We start from the raw sequence: 26,944 nt of genomic DNA on the forward strand, positions 1-26,944 counted from the left end.
AGGATCGGTGTTCGTTGCCGTATAAAGAACGTGATCATCGAAGTCATTCTCGTAGCCGTTCTCATTCGGCGCACAGATCGCCGGGGCGTAATCCACCTTTGTCCACCTATCCTACCCACGAGTTGGGATCACAGGGATCAACAACAGTCTTCGGAACCATCGTTTAATTTTCTTATGAAAGCAATATCCACTCTCCTCCTTCACCGTTCGGATCCTTCATCAACTCCTCAACCTACTGATCCAGTTCCAGTTCCAGTTGTCTCCCGTTCAACCCCTCCCGGCTCAGGTGGTTCAGCCTCTACTTCGGGCGATCCCAATATCCAGGCTCAACCAACTGACAGTTCACGCCAGTCAGGCGTTCTTGACGATCCCCTGTCAATGCCTTCCTCTGTTGGGAGTTATTCCTCCGTGGCCTTTTAATTTCACAAAGTTCCTACATCTTTGCGGGATCGTGCTCAATTCTTATCTAGACGACTGCCTTAAAGTGGCTTTTTACCTGCCTGACCTGACCCATCACGAAGTTCCTAGATCTTCGCGGGATCGTGTTCGATTCTTATCTAGACGACTGCATTCAAGTTCCGTTTTCCTCCGTCTACAACTCGCCTTCACAATGTGTCTTCTCAGACAACTCGGCTGGCTAATCAACGAACAAAAGTCGGAACTCATTCCCACTCAACGTCTCCAATTCATAGGAGTCCTGTTCGACACTCGGCAAGGTCGGATGTTTGTTCCCCACGACCGATGGGTGAAGATTCAACGTCTCGTACCGTTACCACTCAAACAGCCGCTTCAACTGCGCCAATGGCAACAACTCCTGGGCCTCTTAACATCAGCGCAGGCACTCACTGTACGGGGTCGACTTCATTTACGACCTCTCCAATGTTTTCTCGCGCCTTTTATTGTATCTCCCATCCCCGACCCTCGGGCTTGGGAGCATAACGCATTGGCGATCTCTTGGGAAGGTCTCAATGCCTACACTTTTCCCCCTGACAGGGCTCCTTCCCCAGATCTTACAGAAGGTAGCAGCCACCGATCACTTGTCTCTGATTTTGGTCGCGCCCTATTGGCCAACGTGCAGCTGGTTCCCCACGCTGCTAAGGCTCGCCGACAACGATTTAATCCTCTTCCCCTCCGCGATGACCTCCTCATTCAACCGCACTCTCGGTGGCGCCATCAGTCTCTGACAACGCTCCATCTTTGCGTTTGGCGCATCTGCAGAAGTCCCTAGTAGCAAAAGGTTACTCTGAGCGGGTAGCAAAAACCATCTCTGCTGCCCACCAGGCGCCTTTATGACCACAAGTGGACGGCTTTTGAAACTTATAGTCACGCTTGTGATATTTTGGGGGTCCACGTTGGCAACCTACTTCGCTGCTATTAACTCATCACTACCACTTCTGGTGCGTGAGGTTTCCATGGTTACGGAACTACAATCGCTCATCCATACCTACAAATTAGCCGACCAAGCTGCTCTATTTCGGCCTCCTTTGTGGGACCTAAACGTTATTCTTCAACACCTGGTTTCCGGTGATTAAGAACCACTGACAGAGAAGGATTTCGAGAGAGTTACGCTGAAGACCCTTTTTTTGTTGGCTTTGGCCACTGCAGCACGGTTTAGTGAAATTCATGCTTTGGATGTCACCACAGTCCAGTTTGACAGATCCGGAAGTGGCAAAGCGTTCCTGGGGCTTCGTTGGGATTTCGTGGCAAAGAAACAACTGCCCGGACAACCGGACCGGCTATTTACGATTCCCCCACTCTCGGCTATTTTGGGATCAAACGACCATGAAGACCTCTCTTTGTGCCCGGTTCGAGCGCTTCGAATATAACTTGATGTGTCACGCCTCCACAGACGTTCCCGGAAGAGACTTTTCATCCCATTGTCAACTGTATCTACATCGGAAATTTCTCAGACGACACTATCCTTCTGGCTCCGCTCCATCATTCTGCGAGCATATACTTTTGCAGTGCTGCCTCCACCTACAACGTCAAATCCTCATGAGACTCATGACCGCCTCCGTGGTCTTGTGGTAGAGCGTCCGCCCGGAGAGCGGAAGGTCCAGGGTTTTGTCTGAGTGAGGTATTCATGTTAAACTGCGGCATGGTGTCTCAATGAGCTAGCACTATAAATCGGCATCAGTCCGGACTAGTACAAGCAGCCACACACACACATACACGTGCATGCACGTTGCTATATAAGTGCAATAATCTTGGACGCGACGTTAAACCCAATTTCACCTCACCTCATGAGACTCGTGCGGTTGCTTCCACCATGGCCCTCCACAGTGACTGCACCCTCTCAACCATCATGGAAGGGTGCTATTGCGTCCCAATACCTTTGCGACATTTCAGTCACAGACGTACAAGGGCTCCATAAGTTCGGTCCGTTGGTTTTGGCTCAACAGCTGTCTCGCCCCAGTTCACGCAGATAATAAACACTTATACTACGGGGTTACAAGTGTATATACAGAATAAATCATTGAACATTTACTTGGTATTACATGTTTGATTTTTCCCAGATCGAGTCCCTTTCGGAGGGTGGATTAGCTCGTCTGTAGAGACTTATTCATCTAATTTATGAAGTGACCAATCGGTGCAGCCGATCGTATGCATTCAGTCACAATGGTACAAGGGCTCAACAAGTTTGGTTCGTTGTTGTTGGCACAACAACTGTCTCACCCAAGTTCACGCAGAACATAACCTCTTATTTTTCACTTATGCGTTTATAGCTACGCGGTCGTTCTATATGTACGATGACATTCGGGAAAAAACGTTCGGCATGTATACCTGATCTCATGCTGTTTCGTTTGAGTTATGTATTGGATCATTAACACCGATTGATCGTGTGTATTTTTTTCCCGCTCACAAGTTCATGTCTTTAGACGCTAGACAGTTTTTTCAAAATTCTAGAACAAATTCAAAATTACACTGTCACACGCGATAAGCCCACCCGACCATCCCCGCATCTCATTAACTCTAGCCTAATAAGCTCTGTGAAAGAGAATGAATTGGCACTGCATGCACGAGAGGCACGTAATTGACCTAGCTTTTGGACATAACCATAGAGATGCAGGGGGGCTTGGGGGGCTATTTTTAGTTTTAGAAGCTGGAAACATGATTCAAGCACGTTCCCACATAGGATCGAAGAAGAAGGGAGAAATGCAAAGTGTGAGATAGGATAAGTATATAAATATACAATTTATACTAACATTTCCAATTTTATCCAATGATCACTACCTACTGAGATGGCAAATTCCCAGACTGCATTTGTGGTGAGAGGCTTGAGTCTTGTACTCACGAGAACTTGTCCATGGCAGCGGATATGAGTATGCTTGTAAGACATTGCCTATATATTGCTTTTTGGCTTATGAGCATATCAGAGCTTATATGAGCTCATGTGACATGTGACATGTGACACACTTGGGGCAGCACATAAACAGGTGCATACTAGAAGTCACCTGGAACAGCATGTTCAGCATAATAACTCAAGAATAGCCTACTCATTGGTTTCATAGTCCCCAGTGGGCTGGACCTATTAAAATAAATATGTTTTGAATACCCAAAGACAACAAGCACTCAAAGTGGATAACATATGAGTGGATACTCAATGGTACAAAACATTATCTAGAGCCCGATATAATTTATTTAATGTTGTTGCAAGGTGATTTTCAAATTGAAACACAATGGTTACCCAGAAATCTGTACATGCAGAACTAAATTGTGAAATCAGTAAATTACAGGTCAATGAATAATCAATAAATGATACTGAAACACACGGTTTTAGGTTTACAGTCAAAGAGGTACCGATAATAATAATTAATGTCAGTGCACTCACACAGCACTTGGTATCTTTACCAGTAGTTCAGTCATGTGCTGCCATTGATAATTTCTACAAGTCCTTTATAGAAACCATTCGTCCGTCATTCGTATATCACTCATTATTTCTGGGACAATAACTCATGAACTGTTCAATATTTTTCAACAATGTTTTTTTGCATTTTCAATGCAAAAAGCTTGACTTTGCTTCTGATGAGGGTAGTGATCGCTTTTGGAGCATTACTCTTAAACAGTTCAATATTTCTTCATGATAATTTATAAACACAGCAGGACTGACTGGTTAGTAGAAAATTTTATTTGCTACACTGGCGATTTTTGAATGAGACATTGATGTGTTACTCACTTACCTGAGAGCAAGAGCTACCTCTGTGATTAGAGAGCTGTAAAATATTAGAGGCACACAGTAAAGCAAGTCGCAAAACATGAAATTGATTATCTTCACTAACATGTGGTTACAATTGTGGGCCTGCAACTTTCAAGATGGGCTTACATTGATGAGTCATCTGCCTGCCTGACTTGTTTGGAGTTACAATTATTTTGGGCACTGCCATAAGATATATTTTTAACTTATCCTGCATTAATCCTTATTGCTTGCTTTTGACAGAAATAAAGCTGTGATTGGTCCTGCTAAAGAGAGAAAAAAGGTTGTTCCATTCCATGAGCAGGGCCCCAAATCACCAGCTGACATGCCATACCAGAAGTGGTGACGTCACAAAACTTTCATGTTACTCATGGTCATGGGACAGATGACACAGTCACAGTCTTTCATGTTCCTCCAAGGTGCCACGGTCCAAGCGATGGTCCAGGAGCCGCTCTCCAGGCTGCCGCTCAGAGCACTACCTATTAGACTCCTTTGGAGGGGACGTTAGTTGAGTCCATTTACTACCCCTTGAAGTAAGATACTCATCCTTGCCCAGATGCCAGATTGGCCAAGAGGGACACCATATGGTCTAACCCTACTTCCATCCAACCAGATACCATGCTTAATGACATCGGCAGGGCGCTGGACGAGGACTTCTCCCACTTGACCCTCACTTCAATGTTCAAGGTGTCCAAGTTTAAGAGGCATGAGGATCTCAATGGTATGACAGGGTTGTCTAAACCATGGACCATCCAGATACTGGACACACGATTGGCTTTAATACAAGGGAGTTCCAATGTTCCCTCATGTCAAGGCAGCTCCTGGCCTGGTGAGGATTCTGTGAAATGTCCCGTCAATTCTCCCTATCTAATCCAGGAACATTCAATTTTGGCTAAATTATTTTACGAAGAAGGCGAGAGTACTCTCAAGAATTGTTTCACGTGCCTGCTGGTTGACATGATCTGTTGACATGACCAAAATGTGAGAATCATCACAAATTCATGATCAACGTAATCGTCATATGATCTCTCAGGATAATAGTTTACAGGACATGACCAGGCATCATACACCGGCCACGTCACACTTTCTACACAGAACTCACAGTGTGTGGAGCTTGGACCTCGTTTCCGGTAGAAGGCAGGGTTTGAGGTTACTGCACAGGGTGATTTAAATGTCACGTGTCAAGGACTCGCTGACTGACAACATACCTGACTTTACCGGACTTAGCCGTGTGGTGTATTTGCACAGATTAGTCAGCAGGCTTCCTTGTGTGTAATACTGCAACCACCTGATTAGATGTTTGTCGCTGTGCATCAATGTGACTTGAGGCACTAATTTCTGTAGGCTTCCAATGACAACACACAGAGTAACAAGGCACTTCCCTTTATTGTCACCTCGATATGATTACAGGAGTGCTTATATGATGTCCAGGGGTTGGAAATGAAGTCCTTACTTCGATGGTATGATCTTTCAGACCAAAGATTTGTATATTCAGCTTTATCTACTGGATACAGCTCCAAATTTATTCTTCTTCCAGCGTCAATTACGTTGGGCTTCAGGGATCGGTTAGGGAGTGCATTAATGTAGTCTACATGGGATCTGGCATTGTTTTGCTGACGAATACAATTTTCCACGTATTGTCAAGGCAGGACATGAACAGAAACCCTCCTTTACTGATTTGCAGGTACATAACGGGTGATGTGCTAAGCATCCCTTGGGAGGGGAGCATACGCTTTTCCACCCCAGTACTTCTTCCCAAGATGGTGCAAGCCTCGCTCTGATTTTGATCTTGGTGGCCCGGCAAGAGGGTGCTTCATGGACCTGAGAAACCTTTCAGTAAGCGGTACATTACCTCTACAGGTTTATATAGGCAGGTTTAATCTACACGGCTGGTTCATTTACAAGGAGCCCTAGACAAGAAAGGCTATTCGGCATGAGCAGCTAAGGCCATTGCTGTGGCAAGTAGCCTTTGACTCAAGACCTTTATGATGATAAGTTCCTATCATTTGAGACCTATTGTAAAGAAAAGGCTCAAGACCTGGCCTCAGTTCTTGGCCAAGAATGTTCTACACCTGCGTTCCAAACGACACTTGAAGGGCAGCACCATTACCAAGTATTTAGTAGCTTTAAATTCAGTGTTTGCAGTTCTGGAAGATTGTAAAATTACCAAGATACCAGAACTGCAAGCTCTATTACGCTCCTTTAGGCTTGAGGATCAGAAGACCAAGGTTGTTTTCGGAGATCAGACTCGGTCTTCGCTAGCCACTACCTGAGGGAAATTGTTTTAGAAGACGTTGAGGGCATTTGCAGTTTTGGACCTCTGGTTGTAGCCCAGCAGGTGACCAATATGCAATGCTTTAAAAACAATTAATCATATCCTGGGCCAGCCTTGCACGACTCGCGTAGTTTCATGACTCGCTTGTTAAGGGGGGGCTTCCCTGCTTATACGCACTCATGGCTAGCGCATGCTTTCGTCTCTTACTGTTTGTCCACCCAGATATACCCTTGTTACCTTTTCGTGGACAGGATTGGTTGATTAGTTACCGATATGCGCAGAAGAATTGCACTGTATGGCTAACACACTGCTAGTTGTGAGAGTGTTTATTGAGTACACATCGGAAGATGTCCCCACCTCTATACAGTCGGATACAGATGAATTCAGGAGTAATGCAGGATAAGTTAAAAAATCTGGTAAAATCCGGATATTTTTTTATATTTGTATACTTACCCTGCATTACTACGTCTAAGGGCCCACCAATCACAGACTTGCCTCCCCACGACAATTTACCTGTAACCAAAGGTAATATCTGTGACATCACCGCTTCCGGGAAGACGTGGCAGCAAGTGATATGGGGTCCTGCTCATGTAAGGGAACAATTTTTTTTCTCTTTTCAATAAAAGCTTCATTTCTGTAAAAAGCAAGCTTACACCGTAAATGTATTAAGGAGTAATGCAGGATAAGTATACAAATATAAAAAAAATATCTAGACTTTACTAGTTTTGTAACATTGCTATTAAATGAAAAGGTAAAGCTACTGAAAAGTATCATTACAAATTCAAATCGCTGGAAGGTACAGAAAGTATTTAAAGAATAGAAGGAATCGTTTGGTGTTGTGTTATCATGAACATTTGATTCTGCCAGGGTCTATCATATAGTCACTTGTACTCACAAGCTTTAGGACTAGCCATAGGTTTGAGTGCTATAATCAGATACATGACATATATTTACTTTATTTTGTGAGTTTAGAAACATGTTTAAAAAGGAAGGGTAGAAATGTCTTCGTGTTTATTTTGAAACTCCTTTTTGGTCTGTTCAGGTAGAAGAAGTGCACAATCTAGTGTTCAGCAGACCGTTATGAATGGGACAGACGGCCAGGCAGTAAATAAGGCACGGAAACAAACAAAACTTGCAGCTCAACAAGCCGAGGACAGCTGCTCCTCTAAGAAGAGACTCCGCTGCCAGTATTGTGATAAGATGTTTGCTAAGAATTTTGACCTACAGCAGCATGTGCGGGCCCATACAGGGGAGAAGCCTTTCCAATGTATTGTCTGTGGGAGGGCATTTGCTCAGAAGTCTAACGTCAAGAAACACATGGCAACTCACAAGGTAATATGTCATATGTCAGGTCACAGGTGAGGCTGCTATCAAGGACAGGCATTGCAAGTACTCAGTTCTGGTAGTCAATTAGCAGGTTTTAGAAAGATTTTGTTTCAAAATATATAATAAAGTAAAAAAGTGAAAATTGTTATTAGCCTGAAGCAAAGTCACGCTGACTGTAGAGACAACAGGTAATCTGAGCATTGTGGATATATCTGAAAATAGTTTTTTTTTCAGGAACTGTTTGATTGTATGGCTACACTTGCAACATGTTGTCCTTCTGGTTGTCAGTTCATCTGTAATCATATCATCTGATTTTACACTTCTATTACATCCTTGCTGGAAATCCTCTATTTGGGCTGTCATCACAATGAAACCATCTTGAGATTTTCAACAGAAGTCCTCTTCACTGTCAACAGTTATTCATAGTTGTCTCACTGTATTTAATTGTGTCTTCAGTTTAACATATCCTAGTAAATGTTTAATATCTTGCAATACAGCTGAAAAGGAAAATTATTTGTTTACCTGAAACATGAAGTTGCTAGGTGGTAATGCCAAGGTGGCGGATTCATGGCAAAAGGCGAAAAGGAAGGAAGTGGCTAAGAAGAAAACAGAGGCACTGAACATGCTCACAGTAGTTGGTGAAGAGCGTCATCCCATGCCACAGATAGACAACCCTAGACCTTCCCCAGCACCAGAGTCCAGCCCAGACAGATGCTACATTTACGCTGTCCATGAGTTTATTTGATGACTTCATGAAGAGACAGCAAGAGGCCATGCAGGCTATGATGAATCAGTGGCTGATGGCGTTTTCTGCAGAGATGGATACCTTCAAGAAAGAGCAAGTAGTATCCCAACAGGCTGAGAAAGCTACCCTGTACAAGAGGTCACCAGGGGAGAGCATAAACTGTGGCCATGTGACAATGGAAAATAGTTGAAGAAAGCCTTCATGCTAACAACATAGAGGCTGCTACATGCCTATCATGGGCACAGCCCGATAACCCTTGATCTTTGGAACCAGGATTTAGAACCATGAACACCACTAACTCCACAGTCACGGCAGCCACATGATGATCATGGGCACTGAAAGGTAGCTTGTGTGGGGTTGCTAGAGCTATGGAACAGGAAATGGAGTTGTTCTTCATGGACACCATGGTCATTTAAGGTCTTGGTCCAGAACTGGTCTCCAATGGGACCCAGATCATCACTCACACCCAGGCATGGCTTGTGTAGCAGACATACTAACCTAGACTTGGACGCAGACCATAGGGATGAAGAAATCTACCATCTTATGCTGGGTCTCAAGCCAAATATGGAGGAAGAAGTATTGTCATAGATGCTGTAATACACAGGTTGTCATGGCCCTCCATCTGACCACATAAGCCAGTCCCGCTGTATTTCGAAATTCTACAGTTGGGGAATATTTTGCTGGAAATATTTTTGCCGCAGAATTCATCAAATACACTGCATAATTTTACTTGCTAGTGGAAAACAGTCTTAAACATGTAAAAGTTGCGTAGGTTTACTAAAATGATTATTTTAAATTTTTTAGCATTTACTGCTTTCTTTCAACAGAAAAATGAAGCTGTCTGAGGTCCAGTTGAAGATATTGTTCCAACCAGTTGCGAGGCAAACCACTGGATGAAGACTTTGCTTGGCTCTCACTCTCTCCAGCCTTTAAGGTGCCCAGGTTCAAGAGGAAGGACTTCCCCATCCATGCCTTTGAGGTGGCTGACAGTGCTTTAGTCTTGGACGAGGATCTTCATCAGATGACGGGGTCTTTGTAACCTACCATTCTCAAGATCCCTGATACCTACATGGCTTCCACTGAGACAGAATAGACGCTCATTGAAACCATTGTCTGATCTGGCTTCCTCATCTTGGTCCAAAGGCCAGGATCTGACTGAGACTAACATCAACTGAGAGGTTCATCTCCAGATGGTTTTCTATTATCAACAGAGGCTGATCGACTCCATGCAGAATCCTCTTAAGGCTGCATTGGCCTAGATTACCACCACTCGCCGTCTGGGATACCTGGCCCTTACCGACATGATTCTGAATTCAAGCGCAGACTCCTTCGTCATCCCTGGTCTGCGACTTTATTGGCCAGATATCGGACACACCTTTCTGAGTCTCCAGTAATGTGAGATGAGACAACCCTTAAGGCACAAGAACATTTCTCCCGGAACTTAGCTCAACACTGTTTTAGGACTGGCAACTACCGTGCTTGGGGTTTCTCCATGAAAGACCAGGCTCCAGACCGGTCTCCTTGTTGAGGGAAGGGACATGGGAAAAGGGAAGTCCCAAGGCTCTTATCAATCCGGCAGGGGTGGAGACATGAAGGGGAAATAACCCCAGTTGTCCAAGCTGTCTGTGCCCATCCATCCCAGCGACCGCCGAATCCTCACGTTCGAATACTACATAGATGATTATCCTCTGAACCATCTGGACACAGCAACCCTGCTCCTTCACTGGGACTTTACCATCAACTGGGATTGATGGTCAATGAGGGGAAGTCGGAACTCATCCCATCATACTGGCTTCAATTCATAGGAGGCCTGTTTCAGATAGACCTAGACCTCTTAACAGTTACACAGAACAGGTGGCTCAAGATACTGCGCCATCTGATACCTGCCATTCAGCAACCCCTCACACTTTGCCAGTGGCTAGTGCTTTTGGGGCTGCTTATGTCGACAATCAGAGAACACCTACTCCTGTCTCACGTCCAACAGTTCCTATGATGTCAGAACATAACACTCTGTCCAGGCCAGACAAGCTGGCTCACACAGAGCGGCAGCTTCATCCCCAGGCCTTCAGTCTCATAAGTCAGCGTCTCAGTCATCCAAACATCTACCTCTTTGCCACCAACCAGAACTTTCAGATCTGGACATATGTCTCTCTGGTTCTGGATCCACAGGCATGGGTGTTCGACGCTCTCAGCAAGCCTTAGGAAGGACTAAGAGCGTAAGCTTTTTCGCCAGCTGTACTTCTTCCAAAGGGGATGCAGAAGATCAGGGCAACCAAGAGCCTTGTTCTGATTTTGATTGTGCCTTAATGGCTGGCGAGAGCGTGGGTCGTGGAACTTCAAAATCTTGAGGAAAATGATCCACTAGAACTACCAGGGTGGCTGAACCTTCTAATCCATCTGCACGCCATCACAACCTACATGGTGTTGGCAGTTCCAGAGGATCGAAAAATGACCAAAGTTCCGGAACTGCAAGCCCTCCTGTGCTTCCGCCTTGAGGATTACCTGTGTGCAGAGCTGTTCACACTTCATAGCCATCCCACCTCTCTCCTCAATTGTGAGCGTTGAACATGATGAGGAACTCCTTCTGTGCCCGGTGCAGGCACTAGGAGTTTTCATCCGCCGCTACAAATGGTGCTTGGATACGACTTTTCATTCCACTCTCCAAGACAATACCATATCTCTGTAATTACGCGCCCCCTTTTTTTCAGGCGTATGAGGCCTCTGACCTTGATCCTCCTGGAGCCAACAATCCGCATGAGACAGTTGCCTCTACAATGGCTCTCCACAGTAATTGCTCCATCAGAGCCATCATGGAAGGATGCTTTTGGAGATCTAACATGGTCTTTGCAAGCCACTACCTGTGGGTAGTGGCCTTGGAGGACGTCGCAGGTGTACACAGTTTTGGCCCTCTGATCGTTACCCAGCAGGTCACTAGTCCCAGATGCCAATAACATCTCCAGCTGTCCGGAGCTGAACTTATCCAACTCGCTCAGTGTTCGCACACAGGATAGGGGGGATCTCTATGCTGCCAGCATTGGCTCGTAAGTCAGTTTTGAAACTCTAGCGCACACTATTTTCTATTGCTACATTTTACCTGGACAGCCTCATACTCTCATTCTTTCCGCGGACAGGATTGGTCGACTGGTTGCCGATCTTCGCAAGTGATGCACTGGACAGCTGCCTAGACATTCTCAAGGGTATTTCTGAGAACCATATCTGAAGGTATGCCCACCACCGTACCGTCCGATTCAGTTGCATTAAAGAGTAATGCAGGATAAGTTGAAAATAATTAGTAAAATCTAAATATGTTTATATACTTATCCTGCATTACTAAGTCTAAAGGGCTAACCCATCGCAGAGTTGCCTCCCAACGATGTCTTCAGATGTTACTATTTTAGCAGTAATGTGAAGATACATGACGTCAACACTTCTGTGGGCTCTGTGTGATGAGGTCTGCCTTGGAACTACCTCTTCTTCAGCTGGACCTCACACAGCTTGTTTTCTGTCAATACAAAGCAATAAATGCATTAAGGAGTAATTCAGGATTAGTATACAAATGTAAAAAATATTTAGATTTTACTGAGTTTTGTTCTAAGATATTTGGATTATTTGAATTGCGCATTGTATTAATTAAATCGTTCCAAATGATTATTATAGGTGTTTGATTCTAACAATCTTTTAAACATTTTACATTTTGAGTAAGGGTTAGATGAACTCAATATCCTGATTTCGTTTGAATTGAAGTTGACTTTTTCATTATTACTTACTAAAGTGTATGTTTGTAAGTTTATACTAGTGATCGCCAGATTCATTTCATAATCTATTTGGCTGTGGATAAGTTCATATGGAAATATGCCAACAAGACAAACAGGTGCAGAACTGGGAAATTCATGAAAACTTAGCTCAAACGGTTGTAGAATTGTGTGCAGAATTGACTTAACAAAAGTTGGTTGCAGTTATCACGAAAATTGATTGCAGAATTTTTATTTTGTTTTTGCCATGGAATACAGCGGTAACTGATAAGCCCTGTACTCTATCATTGCCCAGTTACCGATAACACATCATTAACTAGGCTAACAGCGTCAAGAAATTTAGGATTGACGAAGAGTTACATTCCCCCGACTGAAATGCTGGACTTACCGTAAGGGTTAGTATTTCGCCTCAAGGCTTTTGCTCTGATAGTTTCAGAGGAGAAGATTTTAGCAGACAAGTACTGAGAAAAGTGCTAAAATGCAAGGCCAAAACCATCAATCCAATATGGCTGCTAAACCCTACCATTTAATGATATTGGAAATCATTGATATTGAAACTGATGTTCATCTGATTCTGCATGCCAAATTTGGAAGTCATTGGACGATAAGTTCTGAGATAATTGCTGCTAAAATTTAAATCTTTAAATGATTTTTATTACCTGTCATAAGTCATTGAGCCTAAGGCCTTGGGATTTTTGTGGTATCTACCTACACATTGGTGCTGATCCTGCTGAAATATTTGGAAAGATTCTCGCAACTGATTGTTGAGTTATTTCTGGTACATAAAAATAATAATAATAAACAGAACAATAAAAATAGGGCTTGTGTGTTTTTAGACTTGGAACCCTAATATTAGTAATAATAACAAATTCGAAGATTACACTAGGACTCTGCCCAAATAAAATCTGCAAGGTGATAGAACCTCATTAGTGTGTGATTTTCCCTGTCTAGGTGTGGCCTTCTGGGACAGTTGCAACCCTGCCTAAGCAACCTCCTCCTGCTGCTGTTGTGGATAGTGATAACACGCCAGATCCAACGCCAGTGGACACAAGTCAACAACTTCACTATAAGGTATGTTTTCTGTTTCGTCCAATGATGCTGAAGCTTAGCATGCTCGTTCCCTCCATTGATGACACCTAAATTTGTTCCCGTTTGTAATCCGATTTTCCAAATTGCCAACATGGCAGCCATATTTATGAACCAATTATGGCCATTACACTGTCACTTTTTAGCTCAACTGGCTGAAAGTCAAGTCAGCTTATTTTGTGGCCTGTTTGTCGTCAATCATGTGGTCTGTAGTGCATAAAACTGTCCTCTTCTCTGAAACCACTGCACTGATGAAGCAAAAACTTGCCACTTCCTGTGTGTGTAAGCTACAACACCTTAGACATTTTTATAGTTTATATTTTCACACATTTCTTGTGTTGACATCAGTACTAAGTTCATTCTGAAGGGTTTCAATTTGACATCCATCCACATGTTTCTAATCTGTGTTATTACACACAGGTAGATTTTTGTAAACATATTTTAAAACATGGACTCAACCGTACTGCCACCCTGCCTGGGGTACGGCAATGCCCTGACAGTCAGGAACCTCTGTTGAACAGAGCTCTGCACTTGATGTACAGAATGCACTTATGTCTCTGATGCTGCATCATCATTCTGTGTACTGCATTGGAAAGCATTGCAACTATATCGTCGGCATCTTCAAAGAAGCCAAGAAAGGCGAGATCTTTGGGATAGGCATCTACAGAGACCTCCTCCAAGAAGCATTCATTGCAGAAGCACTTGGTGACACGGTGACAGGGTTGTCGAGCATGCCCGGAACAGTTCCCATTCAGACCCTCCCATCCCTATCCACATGATTAAGACTCTCAGGTCGTCCATGGTTGACTTCATGCATGCCCCCATAACGTCGTCGGTGACCAATTTCTTCACTACTTTCATGGATTGTTGTCTATCTCCTATTTGTGACAACAGGCTTTGTCGCCTGACACGTGACTTGCCGATCCATCAGACCACATTCTCTTCCCCAAGCACAGATCGTTGTAGTAAGAGTCACATTATGAGCCACACCTTTTCTTCACACAATGGTGCCCCTGGCCCATGTCATAACATTGAGTAGCACTTTGCTATCTGCAAAATGATTTGCTTTATGCTGCAAAGACATGTGCAGCTGAGGCTAAAAAAAATCAACCAGGGACTACCGTTACACACTTGTTCTGAGGTTGTGACCTGAGATGAACTTTGGCATGTATGTTTCTCCTTATGATTACATCATAGTTTGTATTTGATGATTGTGTTAGTATTTAATCATCAATAATTATGAAGAAAATATTGAATATAAATGCCGACAGCAACTTTTGTTAAATGTTTGTCTTTGTTGATAGTTTAAGCTGTCAACTACATATCCATGTGACATACAATTCCTTGGCAATCAGGTTTCATGATTCTATTGCACCAAGTTTGATTTAACTCACTGTGGACCTGTCACCATACTCAGGCTGAAGTGTCATAAGATTATTTCTTCATGCTTCAGGTGACTGACAGATTAAAAATTAAGACTGAAATTATAGCTTGTGTCAAAACTACATCAGCGAAAAAGATGTTCCTCTCCTGAGATGACACATAAGTCTGAGAGTTTAAACTTGGCGTCAAGGCAGTCCACCCATTGTGTATTGCTGTGATGTTAGTTTACACCTTGAATTTATTGTAGCAGATTTAGAATTATTGTTGAAACGTTATTTATTGGTTGTGAACATTTTATTATCACTGCAGGCAGTAACGCATATAAAATGGCTGTTTTGATGACATTTTGACCTGTCTACATGTCAAGAGGAGCTAAAGAGCACTCTGTTTATTAAGGACAGTGAATAAAACATTTGCTCATTTCCACATTTTGACTCACAATATGATGATGTATATGTTCCCACGATGTTGCAGGGTGGAGGTGTGAGTGGTGATGAAGATGCAGTAGGATCAGGTGCAGACACTGAAGGGAAGGTGAAGGTCGTTGTGGACAGCTCTTACCTGTGTCAGTACTGTCCCTCCAAGTTCAAAACATACTTCCAGCTCAAGACACACATGGTGCAGCACAAACAACAACAGGTACTCTGCTGAAGCAAAGCTTGTCAATGCTGTTGATCATTGCTGAGAGATTGCTGAACCCGCAAGGGCATGGTGCTGGTCAAAATAAGCAGATAAAATGAGCTTGAACCAAATTTTATCGAGTGGCTGTCGATGTTGACATTTTAAGTCGTCGTTTACACATCTTCAGCGTCAGACCAGTTTCACTATTTTTACAGTATTGACAAGATTAGTGACCTACTGAATTCTGTTTGCAGGTTTACAAGTGTGTGATGAAAAACTGTGGATGTACATTTCTGGATTTGGATTCATTTTTGGAGCATACAAAGACCCATGAAGATGAAATGTCATATCGATGTCATATGTGCAACAAATACTTTTCTTCATTATATGAACTGGGTGTTCACCAGTACAGTCACAGCCTGTATCCAAACCAAGGGCCTAAGCCTGGACCAAGGTAGTTATAACAGTCTACACCTCCATGTCACAAGGTTCAGACTGGATAAAATGCTATGGGTCCCGCATTTGAGGGAAATATATATCTGAGAACAAAATCCCTTATACCCTGCTTTGAAGCAAAACGCTGCATGTTGCTTTACGAGTCAATGAAAGTCACATGACTCAACCTCAGCTCAACAGATATTAATTCGTTGTAGCAGTATCACTCGGGGTATATGTGGGTTTATGTGTCCCTGGTTACGTTTTATACCACTCGCCTCCTAGCACAGGATGCATAAAACCACATGTACCCTCGTGATACTGCTACAACTTACATAATTTTTGCGAATCCTGTACCTCTATTACATTACCTTTGCCATACATCCTGTATTTTGGCTTCAGTCAAACTAACTAAAATTTTCAGATTTTCAACAGACGTCCTCTTCATTGTCAATCATACACAATTAGTTGTTCCCAATATATCACGATAGCAGCCGAAGGTGTGACATGTGTAATGACGGGAATCTAACTTCTTTCCTGTGAGTGCTAGAGTCAAGACTTGCATTTGGTTTAGTCACATCTAATCTATGGTTTTATAAAATAGATATATAAAGTTATATTAAGAGCTGCTAACTGTAGTGACAATCGTATTCACGTAAGTATATGTTGGTATGATGTGTGTTTGTGAGGTTGTAATGGAGTCCCCCTCTACTCCTGGTTGCAAGAAGTATGGTCGTGTCATGATCACGGGAGATCCTCATAGTAGCTGCTGGAAGTGCAAAGAGGTGGTATGTAAAGAGGAGGCAAGATGCAAGCAGTGCACCAAAACATCTAAGAAAGCCTTCTTAAAGTTAGCTGAGGCTGTAACTAAGGCTCAAAGGCGTGAAGCGGCCAAGAAGAAAGTTGAAGTCATTATGGCCGTCGACACTGATCAGGCCTCTGACTCTACCCAAGAGCTTCCTACACCTACTCCAGCAGAAGTATCATCTCCTGCTCTCTCCATGAGTCTGATACAACAACTATTGAAGCAAAAGCAGGAGATGATGAAGGCAATGTTTGAGACACGGTTCTCAGCCTTAAACCAAGATATGGAGATTATGAAGAAAAGGCAGACAGTATTGGCTAAGAAGAGTACTCTGGCCAAGTGGCGGCATGGAGGACAGCCATCTGTCTATGCCACAGCCACGCCTGTTCAGCCTACCCCAGCCGACCGTGCCGACCGACCGGCTTAACGTATGGTCGCCATCAACCGACGGTACCCAAGCCATCCACACGGACCACATCTTGACGACTGGCCAGCCGACCGAGACAAAGATTACTGTACAGGCTCCATTACACACAGGCAGCCATCACAAGCCACACGGGCCTTAATCATACCGGAATCCTGGACACCAGCAGCTGATGAACTGCACGAGGAACACATGGAGTGTATGGACTATTATGATCATCCCCCACCAACGAGAGCTACCCACGGTCATTCTGAGGCAGAATCAGAGTTATATGAGGGAAAGACTCAGAAAGACGTTTCACACCAGCTGGATTATACAGAGGGATGTACCTTTGTGGAACTCATTGAGGAGTTATATCACCTTATGCCTGTACTCCAACCTCCTATGTAAGAAAATTTGCCACCTAAGAATACAGGGGATGTCATGCCCCTACATCATCTCAACACATCCAACAGACATTGCCTTGGCCGAGTTATGCAGGCAAGGTGGTAGACCAGGCGTCGGAAAATCTACTCAAGCTCAGACATGATGAACGACTGCCCTTACCTACATTTGAAGCTGTGACTCTCCCCTTCCGGATCATCATGTTTTGGACAAAGGCTTTACGAAGCTAGTACGCAACCCTAATACTAATGTCATGCTACCTGCTTCACGGATTAAGGACCTGTCCATGGCATCCAGAAATTCAATGAACATTGGCACTTATATCAACTGGTTTGTCGCCGGAATCAGACACATCATTCTGCCATTACAGACATCATATGAAGGCATACCCGGAGAGACTCCTTTGACTATTAGGACAGATCAAGTCGGTCTCATCCAAAGCTAGACACCATAGTCAGAATGCAGGAAGACTTACTCTCCACCCAAGTCTGGATGTCTTCACAGTTACTATGGGTTCAGTGTCAACAACTACTAGCACAGATTCGTTCAAGAGCTGTTTCCAGCCATACCAAGCGGTTGATAATGTCACAACCAATATCTGCTTCCAAGACATTCAACGGCAAATTGGGACATATCATAGATGAGGTCAGACAGGATACAATGGAACGTTTTCAAGTATCAACTATCAACCTATTTGGATCTTCCCATCCCCAGAGGCGTTCCTGGGATCAGAAGGACTCGTTATATGAACAGCCTCCTAAGAAGAAGTTCATCCCCTCCAGGAAGGATTTCTTCAAACTGAGTCGGGGTACGACAGGCATCAGTCTTCTCAGGAATCTTTTCGTCAGTCCGACTACAAGAAACCAGGATCCTTTCGGCAGGGCAAATCAGGTGGCAGAGGTGAATGCTGATTCTGACTTACTTGCCACCCACTCCGACGTTATAGACCCTTTCACCTGGTTATGCCTATGGACTGTGATTTACACCTTCCATCTTTCAACATAATACTGATTCCGGGACCAGTGGGAGGGCATCTTCTGTCATACGCTGAAAATTGAAAATAGATTACACCTAACCGCTGGATTCTAGACGCCGTGGCTCACAGATACAAACTGTATCTAAAAATACATCCTATATTGAAATCTCAAGAAGTCGGATGCAGATTTCATCTAGTTGGAGCCAAGGTAGGGGCAGCATATCTGGCCATCAGGAAGCTACTAAAGAAGCGAGCCATTCGGAGACTAGCGGAGACCAACAAGACCAAAGGTTTTTATTCTCCAGTATTGCTAGTTCTGAAAAAGAATACGACCGACATGAGGATGATAATTGACCTAGAGACCCTCAACTGGGTCATCTTTCACAACACCGGACCAGTCGTCACTCTTTTCATGTATCAACTTGCACCTACACCGGCCACGTCGCAGTTCCTACTCCTACTTCCTACACCACTTGTCTATCAACCACAGGGTTCACAGGGGATTGGCCATGTTTTGAGCTTGAACATAGTCGACTCAGCATACAGGGTTACAGTTTACTGCGCAGGATGAATTAAATGTCACATGTCAAGAACTCTGACTGTAAACATCTTCGACAGTAATCATTTCAACTGACCTAATGGGATCCGTGCAGTGTATTTGTACAAACTGGCTTGCATGATTGCTTATGCGTAACACTGCAACAACTCGACCAGACGCCTGTCGCTGTACATCAATGTGGCCTATTCACAAACTACAGTGGACATACGATGCCTGAACGCGCAGTGAACGAGAATCCACGCCCCATCGTCCCCAGGTATAACAACTGGAATGCTTATGCAACGCCCAAGGGATTCGTACAGTAGGAACTTTCAGACCAAGGAACCTTTTATATATTCAGCCTGTCCTACGTGATTCATTGTTGAACTCTTCCCACGACCGCTCCTCGATAAAGAACAGGTGCGCCTATAAGTCTACCAGGGATTTGGCATTGGTTCGCTGACAACACAGTTTTCCCATGTTTCGTCATGTCCCAACACAAGCGGAGACTCGACTGAAGTGGACAAGCTGACTCCATCAGTTGCACTGGAGAGAGGATCCATCATATCAACTAGCAAGGAAATGAAGGCCATCTATTACGCCATCCTGGCATGGAAGAAACGTCTCTCCAAATCATCCATCCTCATAGGCACGAACAACACCACAGTAGTGGTTTACATCCAGAAACAAGGGGGATGCAGTTCTTTTGATGATGGAGACTACACGATTGTTTTCCTTGGAGGACTCCATCAGTTGCCATATGAAAGCGAGAAATATTCCTGGGAAACTGAACATCCTTGCTCACAGCCTTTCCCACCAGGGGAGAATAGTGGCAACAGAAGGGACCCTACATCCCCACATCTTTGCTTGGATAACCACGTTATGGGACACACCACATCTAGATCTTTTTGCCACTTGCCAGAACCATCAACTTCCGGTTTATGTCAGTCCAGTTTCCGACCCAAGGGATCACCAGATCGATGCGCTATCGATGGATTGGACGGGTCTATTTGCATATGCATTCCCACTATGGTCACACCTAGACAAGGTCATCCACAAGTTGGAAGAAACGGATTGCATAATAATCCTGATAGCACCAATCTTGTCCAGCAGAGCGTGGTTCCCCAGATTATTAACTCTACTAATGGAAGTACCTCTACAGTTACCTCTCCATCGGGATCTGTTATGACAACTCAAGTTCAACATTTTCCACAACAATTTTTCCACGACAATCTGCCCAGCCTACATCTAACTGCCTGGAAGTTATCACGCAAATGATGCAGACATTCGGGTACTCAGACCTTGCCTCTGAAGATGTGGCAAGATCATGGAGACCTTCATTCTCCCTTATATATGACAACAGATGGGATAAGTTTGTCCAGTGGAGAAGACGACAAGGGATTATAATTAATACTATATCCATCCCTGGTAATGGACTTTCAACTACATCTACGTCAGGACAATGGGTTCCGACACCAGATGATAGAAGGTTACAGATCTGCTCTTCACTCTGTACTTTAACACGACAAACTCTCAATTGGAATCCATCCCATTCTAGACTAATGAGATCCTTTCTACTAGAAGATGTTTCCACACCTAGTATCTTCCCCAAGTGGAATCGATCAGTTGTGTTGTCAGCACTTTTAACAGAACCTTACTAAGGCCACCTTACTCCAAAAATCCAGGAAAGCATCCTTCCACCTAGCCATGGCGACAGCAACTTGAATTTCAGAACTCCATGCCTTGGACTATTCTAGTCCCACCTATGATCAACATTGGACCTCAATCACTCTAAGATCTCTCCCAGATTTTGTAGCCAAAAATCAATCTACCACCATGGGGCTGTTGGGCCATAGACACTATACAATTTCTGCATTGGGACCGACACTGGATCACCCAGATAGACTTTTATGTCCCATCAGAACTCTCAAGTTCTATCTCTCGGCTACAGACCCTCATAGATGCCATTGAAGGAGACTCTTTATATCCTGGAAGTCTAATTCCAACAGGGACATCACCAAGGCTACAATAGCGTGCTGGCTTAAGGCTACCGTTGCAGCAAATTATACGCAGGCATAGAATTCCACCCCACGTCTTTGGATCCTGCTCGGCTCATGAAATTTGAGACCTAGCCATGAGTCTCGCTTCGTGGACATCAGTCTCAGTAAAACAATTTGTGTCTAGCTGTCAATAGGCCTCAAAAAACACTTCACTAGTGTTTACTTGCATGGCATGCAACCGGACCTAGAGGGCATATTCCCTTGGAGCCATTGTTGCGGTGCAAACTATCATCCAACAATAGTTTCCCCTATCTATCGAAAAAGGGTGGGGAGCGAGGATCCGACACCAACAGCATCAGAGGGCGAGTACACCCTTGATTATCCTGTCTATAAGGTGTAGGATGGATTAGGATCACCTTGAGTATCAACTGCATCCAGTGACCGGAAGTGACGACAGAACCAGAAGAGATAGAACAGCAAGTGACGTCATCACCGGAATTGAGATCATAACCTGAAGTGACGTCAGCGTCGGAAACAGCAGTACAAGGTCCATCTAATCAGAAAATGACGTCTTTTGGTAGAAATAGACCATAAGAGACGTCATTATCCAATAAAAGGGAAGTGACAAACTGGAAGTGACGTCAGAACCAGAAGTGACATCAGCACCGGTAATAGTGTCACAGATCCAAATTTAACAAGAAATGACGTCATAGGGAAGAAATAGACCAGAAATGACATCATTATTACTATCAAGATCAGCAAATATAATGATAATTCTAGTGAAGGTATCGCATATTTGACTGATTCCTGATGGATTCTGATTTTCCTGTCCTCAGGAGTCAGGATTAGAATCAGTGAATAATGGTTTCCAGAAGAAGATTTCTGTCAATTACACAGGGAGTTACTTAGAGGCAGATCCCTCTGGATCCCTTCGGGTCCCTCTGGTATATTCTTGCAAAGATGTAATAGAGGTAGAGCATTTGCAAGAATTATCTAACAATAGTTATCATGGTTAATAATTCTAAGAATACTACCTCTACATCAGAAGTACTCCCATCCACCTCCCCAATTCATCTACCTCTAGTGGTTAGATGTGGGAAAGAAGCGAGGTTCCCACCATTACGCATGTCATAGCTGGGGTTGCTATAGTGCTATATTGGGAACGAAAAAAATTTAGTTAGTGTGACTGAAGCCAAAATACAGGATTTATGGCAAAGATGTAATAGAGGTAGTTTTCTTAGAATTATTAACAATGATAACTCTTGTTTGATTTTTGCCAGCTTATGATTGTCAGGAAAACCAACAAGTTTTTGTTGCTGGTTATAGGATCATTAAGTTGATGAATTAAGAACACTTCTTGCTAAGCATCATCTGACAAACATTGGCACACAATTTCTGGTATGAAGTTCAAGTGTTAGATTGCATTAAGCTGCATAAAAGATAGAACAGTACACATCAACAGTTGCTGAAAAGAAGGTTTGCAATGTTAGCTGACCTGAACGTAGCACTGAACCAAGCACTTCACTCACTTCATTCTGACATTGGCTTTCCACGTATATGTGGTATGTGGAATATCATATTTAAAAACATGTTATTATACACTATGTACATATATGTCTGTCATGGCAATCATATTGAACATGTACCTTTTGTCCTCAGCCTGTTACTCAACTGCAAACAAACAACAGTGTATATAAAGTGAGGATGGCTTTTGTGGAAAAAGTTCTCTTACTTGTCTTACAGTCCAATGACTGACCAAGTTGGAAGTGGTTCTTCTTACTATTGAATTTTGAAGTAATAATTACCTATCATTATAATTTTACTTATGGTGCCAAGGGCATTGAAACGATCACCTAATTTGTACAGTACAATCTTTCAGAGCAAAGATTTATATATTCAGCCTTCTCTAATAGAAACAGCGTCAATTTTATTACTCCGATGAAAACACCTGGAGTAACGAGGCAACTCCCTTCATCATCACCTTGATATATGAATGGGAGCGCTTATACGATGCCCAAGGGATGGAAATGATCACCTAACTTTGAACATTATGATCTTCCAGAACAAATAGTTATGTTTATATCTAGATTTGTCTACTCGATACAGCTTTGACCATTACGTCAATGCCTCAGTAGGAGAGCTCATTTATTTAGTCTTTATGTGATGTGACATTGGTTTGCAGACGAACTCAACTTTCCACGTATCGTCAAAGCCCAACACAATCAGAAACCCTCCTGAAGTTGACTTTTCAACTTTACAGTCTTGTTGACAGCCTAATCTAAGTCAGCCACACGCTCTTCAACAGCCACTTACACTTTGACAATGATCAGTGACAAGTGCTTATGTGACTGCTCACGTCAGCCCAGGATTTGACATTCAGGGGTCGCCTACAGCTGGGTGTGATCCAACAGTTCCTGGCGCCTTACATAAGACGTTGGGGCCCTTGCCTATCCGTGCACTACCTCCTCATCTCAGCTGGTAGACGGAAGAGTCGAACATCTTAGGAGGTGTTTTCTTAACAGAGTTATCCCCAACATCCCTCCTGTTTGTAGAAGCTTCTCTACAGGGTTGTGACCAGATGACCTCATGACCCAGAGCTGACCTCAGGGCTGTGGTCCGGCGCACTGTTCACTTGGCACATCAACAACCTTGATTTGGAGGCGCTCATATTGGTGATATGACACTGGCATGAGCGCCACACAAGAGTGTGAAGTCTGCAGGATGTCGATGTGACAGTACAGTAGTAGAAAAAGTGTGAGCGAAGGTCTAGAACTGATGTGCTGAGCTAATACCAGTAGCGTATAAACCCTCTAGTCTGGGGTTACAAGAACCAGAGAGGTCAAAAGGTCAGCTCTGAGGAATGGTAAGAGTCAATGTCGCTTGGGGTTGGAGACTTGTTGGGCAACGACAAAGGGGCCAAAGCTGTCCAAAGCCTCCAAGTCCTCTAAGGCTAGAGAATGCCAGAAGAAAGCTTACATGATGGATCGGACGGAGCAGTTGCTGGGAGAGCCATGGTGGAGGCAAACCCTCTGATCTTGTGAGGGTTATTGGCCCTGGGGGGGATACAAACCAGCGGTCTCGCAAGCCTGTAGAAAGCGAGCTTGTAACCACGAAGAGATCTCGTGTTAACGGCTAATGTCTAAGGATGTGGAAAACCATGATGAATAGTTGTCTCCTGGCACTACGTGGAACCTTGGAGCAGCGGCGAAAACACCTCAGTGCACAAACTGGGCATAGTAGTTCCTGCTCATCTGCAGCCCCCACTATTGAAGTGGGAGGTGGGATGGTGAAGGTTCGGTCTGGCTGCCCTGGGAGTTGATTCTTGGGTATGAAATCCCATCACGCCCTAAGATGAACGGCACTGTGAGCCCTGCACTCAAATCGGACAAGGGTGATGTCCGATGCATGTAGCTCGTTCACCCTTGCCGTAGTAGCCAGAGCCAACTTCTTGGTGAGGTTGTAAAATGAAGCTGAGTGAAGTGGCTCAAATGGGGCATCACGCATCAACTTGAGATCCATCTTCAAATCCCAAGCTGGGGGTCTGAACTTAGCCTTCTGATCCTCTAACGTTAAAGAGCGCAGAAAAGCTTCAAGTTCCAGAATATTTGTCATTATGTAAACTTCCGGAACTGCCAATACCGAGTTAAGGGCCCCCAGGTAAGTAGTAATGGTACTGACCTTGCAGTGTCTTTTGTTGTGCAGGAACAGAAGAAATTCTGCCAATAATGAGGGAGATGCAGTAGTGGGATCCTGATGTTTTTCCTTGTAGAAGGTCTGGGAGCCAAATTTATAGCTGTCGCTGTTCTGGCCCGATAACCGTTTGGCGCCTAAGGCCCTTTGCAGATGAAAACCTGTCTGTTTGGCCAAGCTGGTAGTTTGAGGGGATCATCTGTGGACATGTATTTGAAATCTACGACCCAAACCCTGGCTGGCTACCAAGGTACGATCAAAGTCAGAGCAGGCTGATGGTTGCCCTGATTGTCAAGAAGTACTGGTGGCCAAAACGTATACGCTCTTAGTCCTTCTCAAGGGATGCTGACTGCATCCACCTCCATACCTGTGGGTCTGGGATTGGAGAGACATAAGTTGAGATCTGCTAGTTCTGGCAAGTGGGGAAGAGGTTGATGTTGGGATGACCTAGGTGTTGACACCTTGGGAAGGAGCTTCCCTTCCTGACCTAGATAGAGTGTCTGCCAGAACGTTCCTACGTCTGGGTATGTGCTGGACCAAATAGCATAGGCCCAGCTAATCGACCAGATAGAGGAACCAGGAGTAATGCAGGATAAGTAAAAGGTTTTAGTAAAATCTAATTATTTTTTACATTTCTATACTTATCCTGCATTACTTCCTCTAAGTGCCTTAGTCCCCTGTCGTGATGTTGCTGGAATATTGCTAAAAGCGGCGTAAAACCATACTCACTCACTCACTCTAAGTGCCTTCCCATCGCAGTTCTACCTCCCCACAAAGTCCTAAGATGTTATTATGTTCACACAATAATGTGCTCATACAAGACGTCTCCACTTCTGGGTCACATGGCAGCTGTTTCAGGGTATTTGCCACACAACTAGTTTGAACAACTTCTTCTGCAGCTGGACTTCTCACAACTTCATCTTACTGTAAAAAAAACAGCAGTAAATTCATCTTTGTGATTGCATAAATGGTCAATCTGCATACCCACACTCTCACTACTTCTGATTATAATCATATGATGCTCTTCTGATCCTACTATACAAAGTTTGCAGTTGTTTGTAACATGTTTTTCAGGCATTTCCAGTGCACAAAGTGTATGAACAAGTACTCTACGCCTGAAGCACTGGAGCACCACATGGCCTCGACCACACACAGCTATGGATGTCCTCACTGTGACAAGGTGTTCGCGTGTGAGAGATATCTACGACGCCACCTCCCCACACATGGAACTGAGGGTAAGTCATCTTCCGAGATTCATGAGTGCCTGTCAGACATTTGGCTATACATGTACTTTCTTCTAAACTGGATTCCAAATTGTGGATACGGTATGTTATTATGCAAAACTCAAGAATTTGTCTTAAAGAACATTTTACACAGGTAACAACATCTTCATTATAGGTGGCTATTTGAAGAAAAACAGACAAATATCAAATATTTCGTCTTTTTTCTTCTTGTTATAGCTCACAAGGACCAAAGGTCCAAGTGAGCTTATGTGTTAGTCATCTGTCCATCCATCTGTTCACATTTGTCCTTTCCCAAAAGGTGTGAAGCATTGTTCCTGAAACATAAGGAGGATGTCTAGTAACACTAAAGTAGGGTTCAGATTTGTTCTTGACATAACAATCAAAAGATTTTTGATTTTTTTAATAGGAGCAAAAGGCATAACTACTTGCATTAATTTAATGATGCATTTTGGGCAGGGCTCGACACCAGGGGTCCGGAAAATTTAAAATCCCAATCGGACATTTACATTTAGGCCACGCCACCTTCAAATAGCGTAATTTAGTACAACTTTTCACACACATTACAAGTTGTTACGTATTCATAATATGATGAATTATGAATTGTTTCAATTTAAATTGTTTAATTCACCGGACAATTAATAACAAATAACATCATTTTAGATATACATGGAAACTTACGTTTGTTTCTGTTATAAAAACGATCTGTTAACGTAGTGAACGGTCGAATTAATATTCATGAGTTATATTCATGAGTCTGCTCAAGTGTACACGTTGTAACATTTGGATCGAGACTATTATCCCATATTTGGTTATCACGTGACCTCACGGGAAAAGTCTTTTTTTAAACTAAAGATTATTTAAAAAGAAGACAGATAATATAATCACAAATACTAAAATATCGTTGATATATCTTCCGATCGCTTCACACACGATTTCGCCGAAATTAATAAAAACAATATTATCAGATTATGAGGAATTTTGAATAAAATCAATGAAATAAGTTACAAACATAAATCCAGATATACAAAGAACACTTTTTTATAGCCAGACAGTGTAATTACATGA

General features: G+C 43.5%; 1 protein-coding gene across 3 annotated transcripts in view; it reads left to right on the forward strand.

Moving 5' to 3' along the window:
* Positions 1-26,944, forward strand: part of LOC124148428 (zinc finger protein 341-like) — a 66,030-nt gene that overhangs the window by 32,745 nt on the left and 6,341 nt on the right. For all 3 annotated transcript variants that reach the window (XM_046519512.2, XM_046519513.2, XM_046519514.2), the window contains exons 6-10: positions 7,513-7,802; positions 13,245-13,364; positions 15,237-15,401; positions 15,638-15,837; positions 25,710-25,870. In XM_046519512.2, the coding sequence (XP_046375468.1) occupies positions 7,513-7,802; positions 13,245-13,364; positions 15,237-15,401; positions 15,638-15,837; positions 25,710-25,870 (936 nt within the window). The remainder of the gene's footprint in view (positions 1-7,512; positions 7,803-13,244; positions 13,365-15,236; positions 15,402-15,637; positions 15,838-25,709; positions 25,871-26,944) is intronic.

The sequence above is a fragment of the Haliotis rufescens genome, unplaced genomic scaffold (assembly GCF_023055435.1).
Source record: "Haliotis rufescens isolate VD_foot unplaced genomic scaffold, xgHalRufe1.0.p SCAF_19, whole genome shotgun sequence".
NCBI classification, from domain to species: domain Eukaryota; kingdom Metazoa; phylum Mollusca; class Gastropoda; order Lepetellida; family Haliotidae; genus Haliotis; species Haliotis rufescens.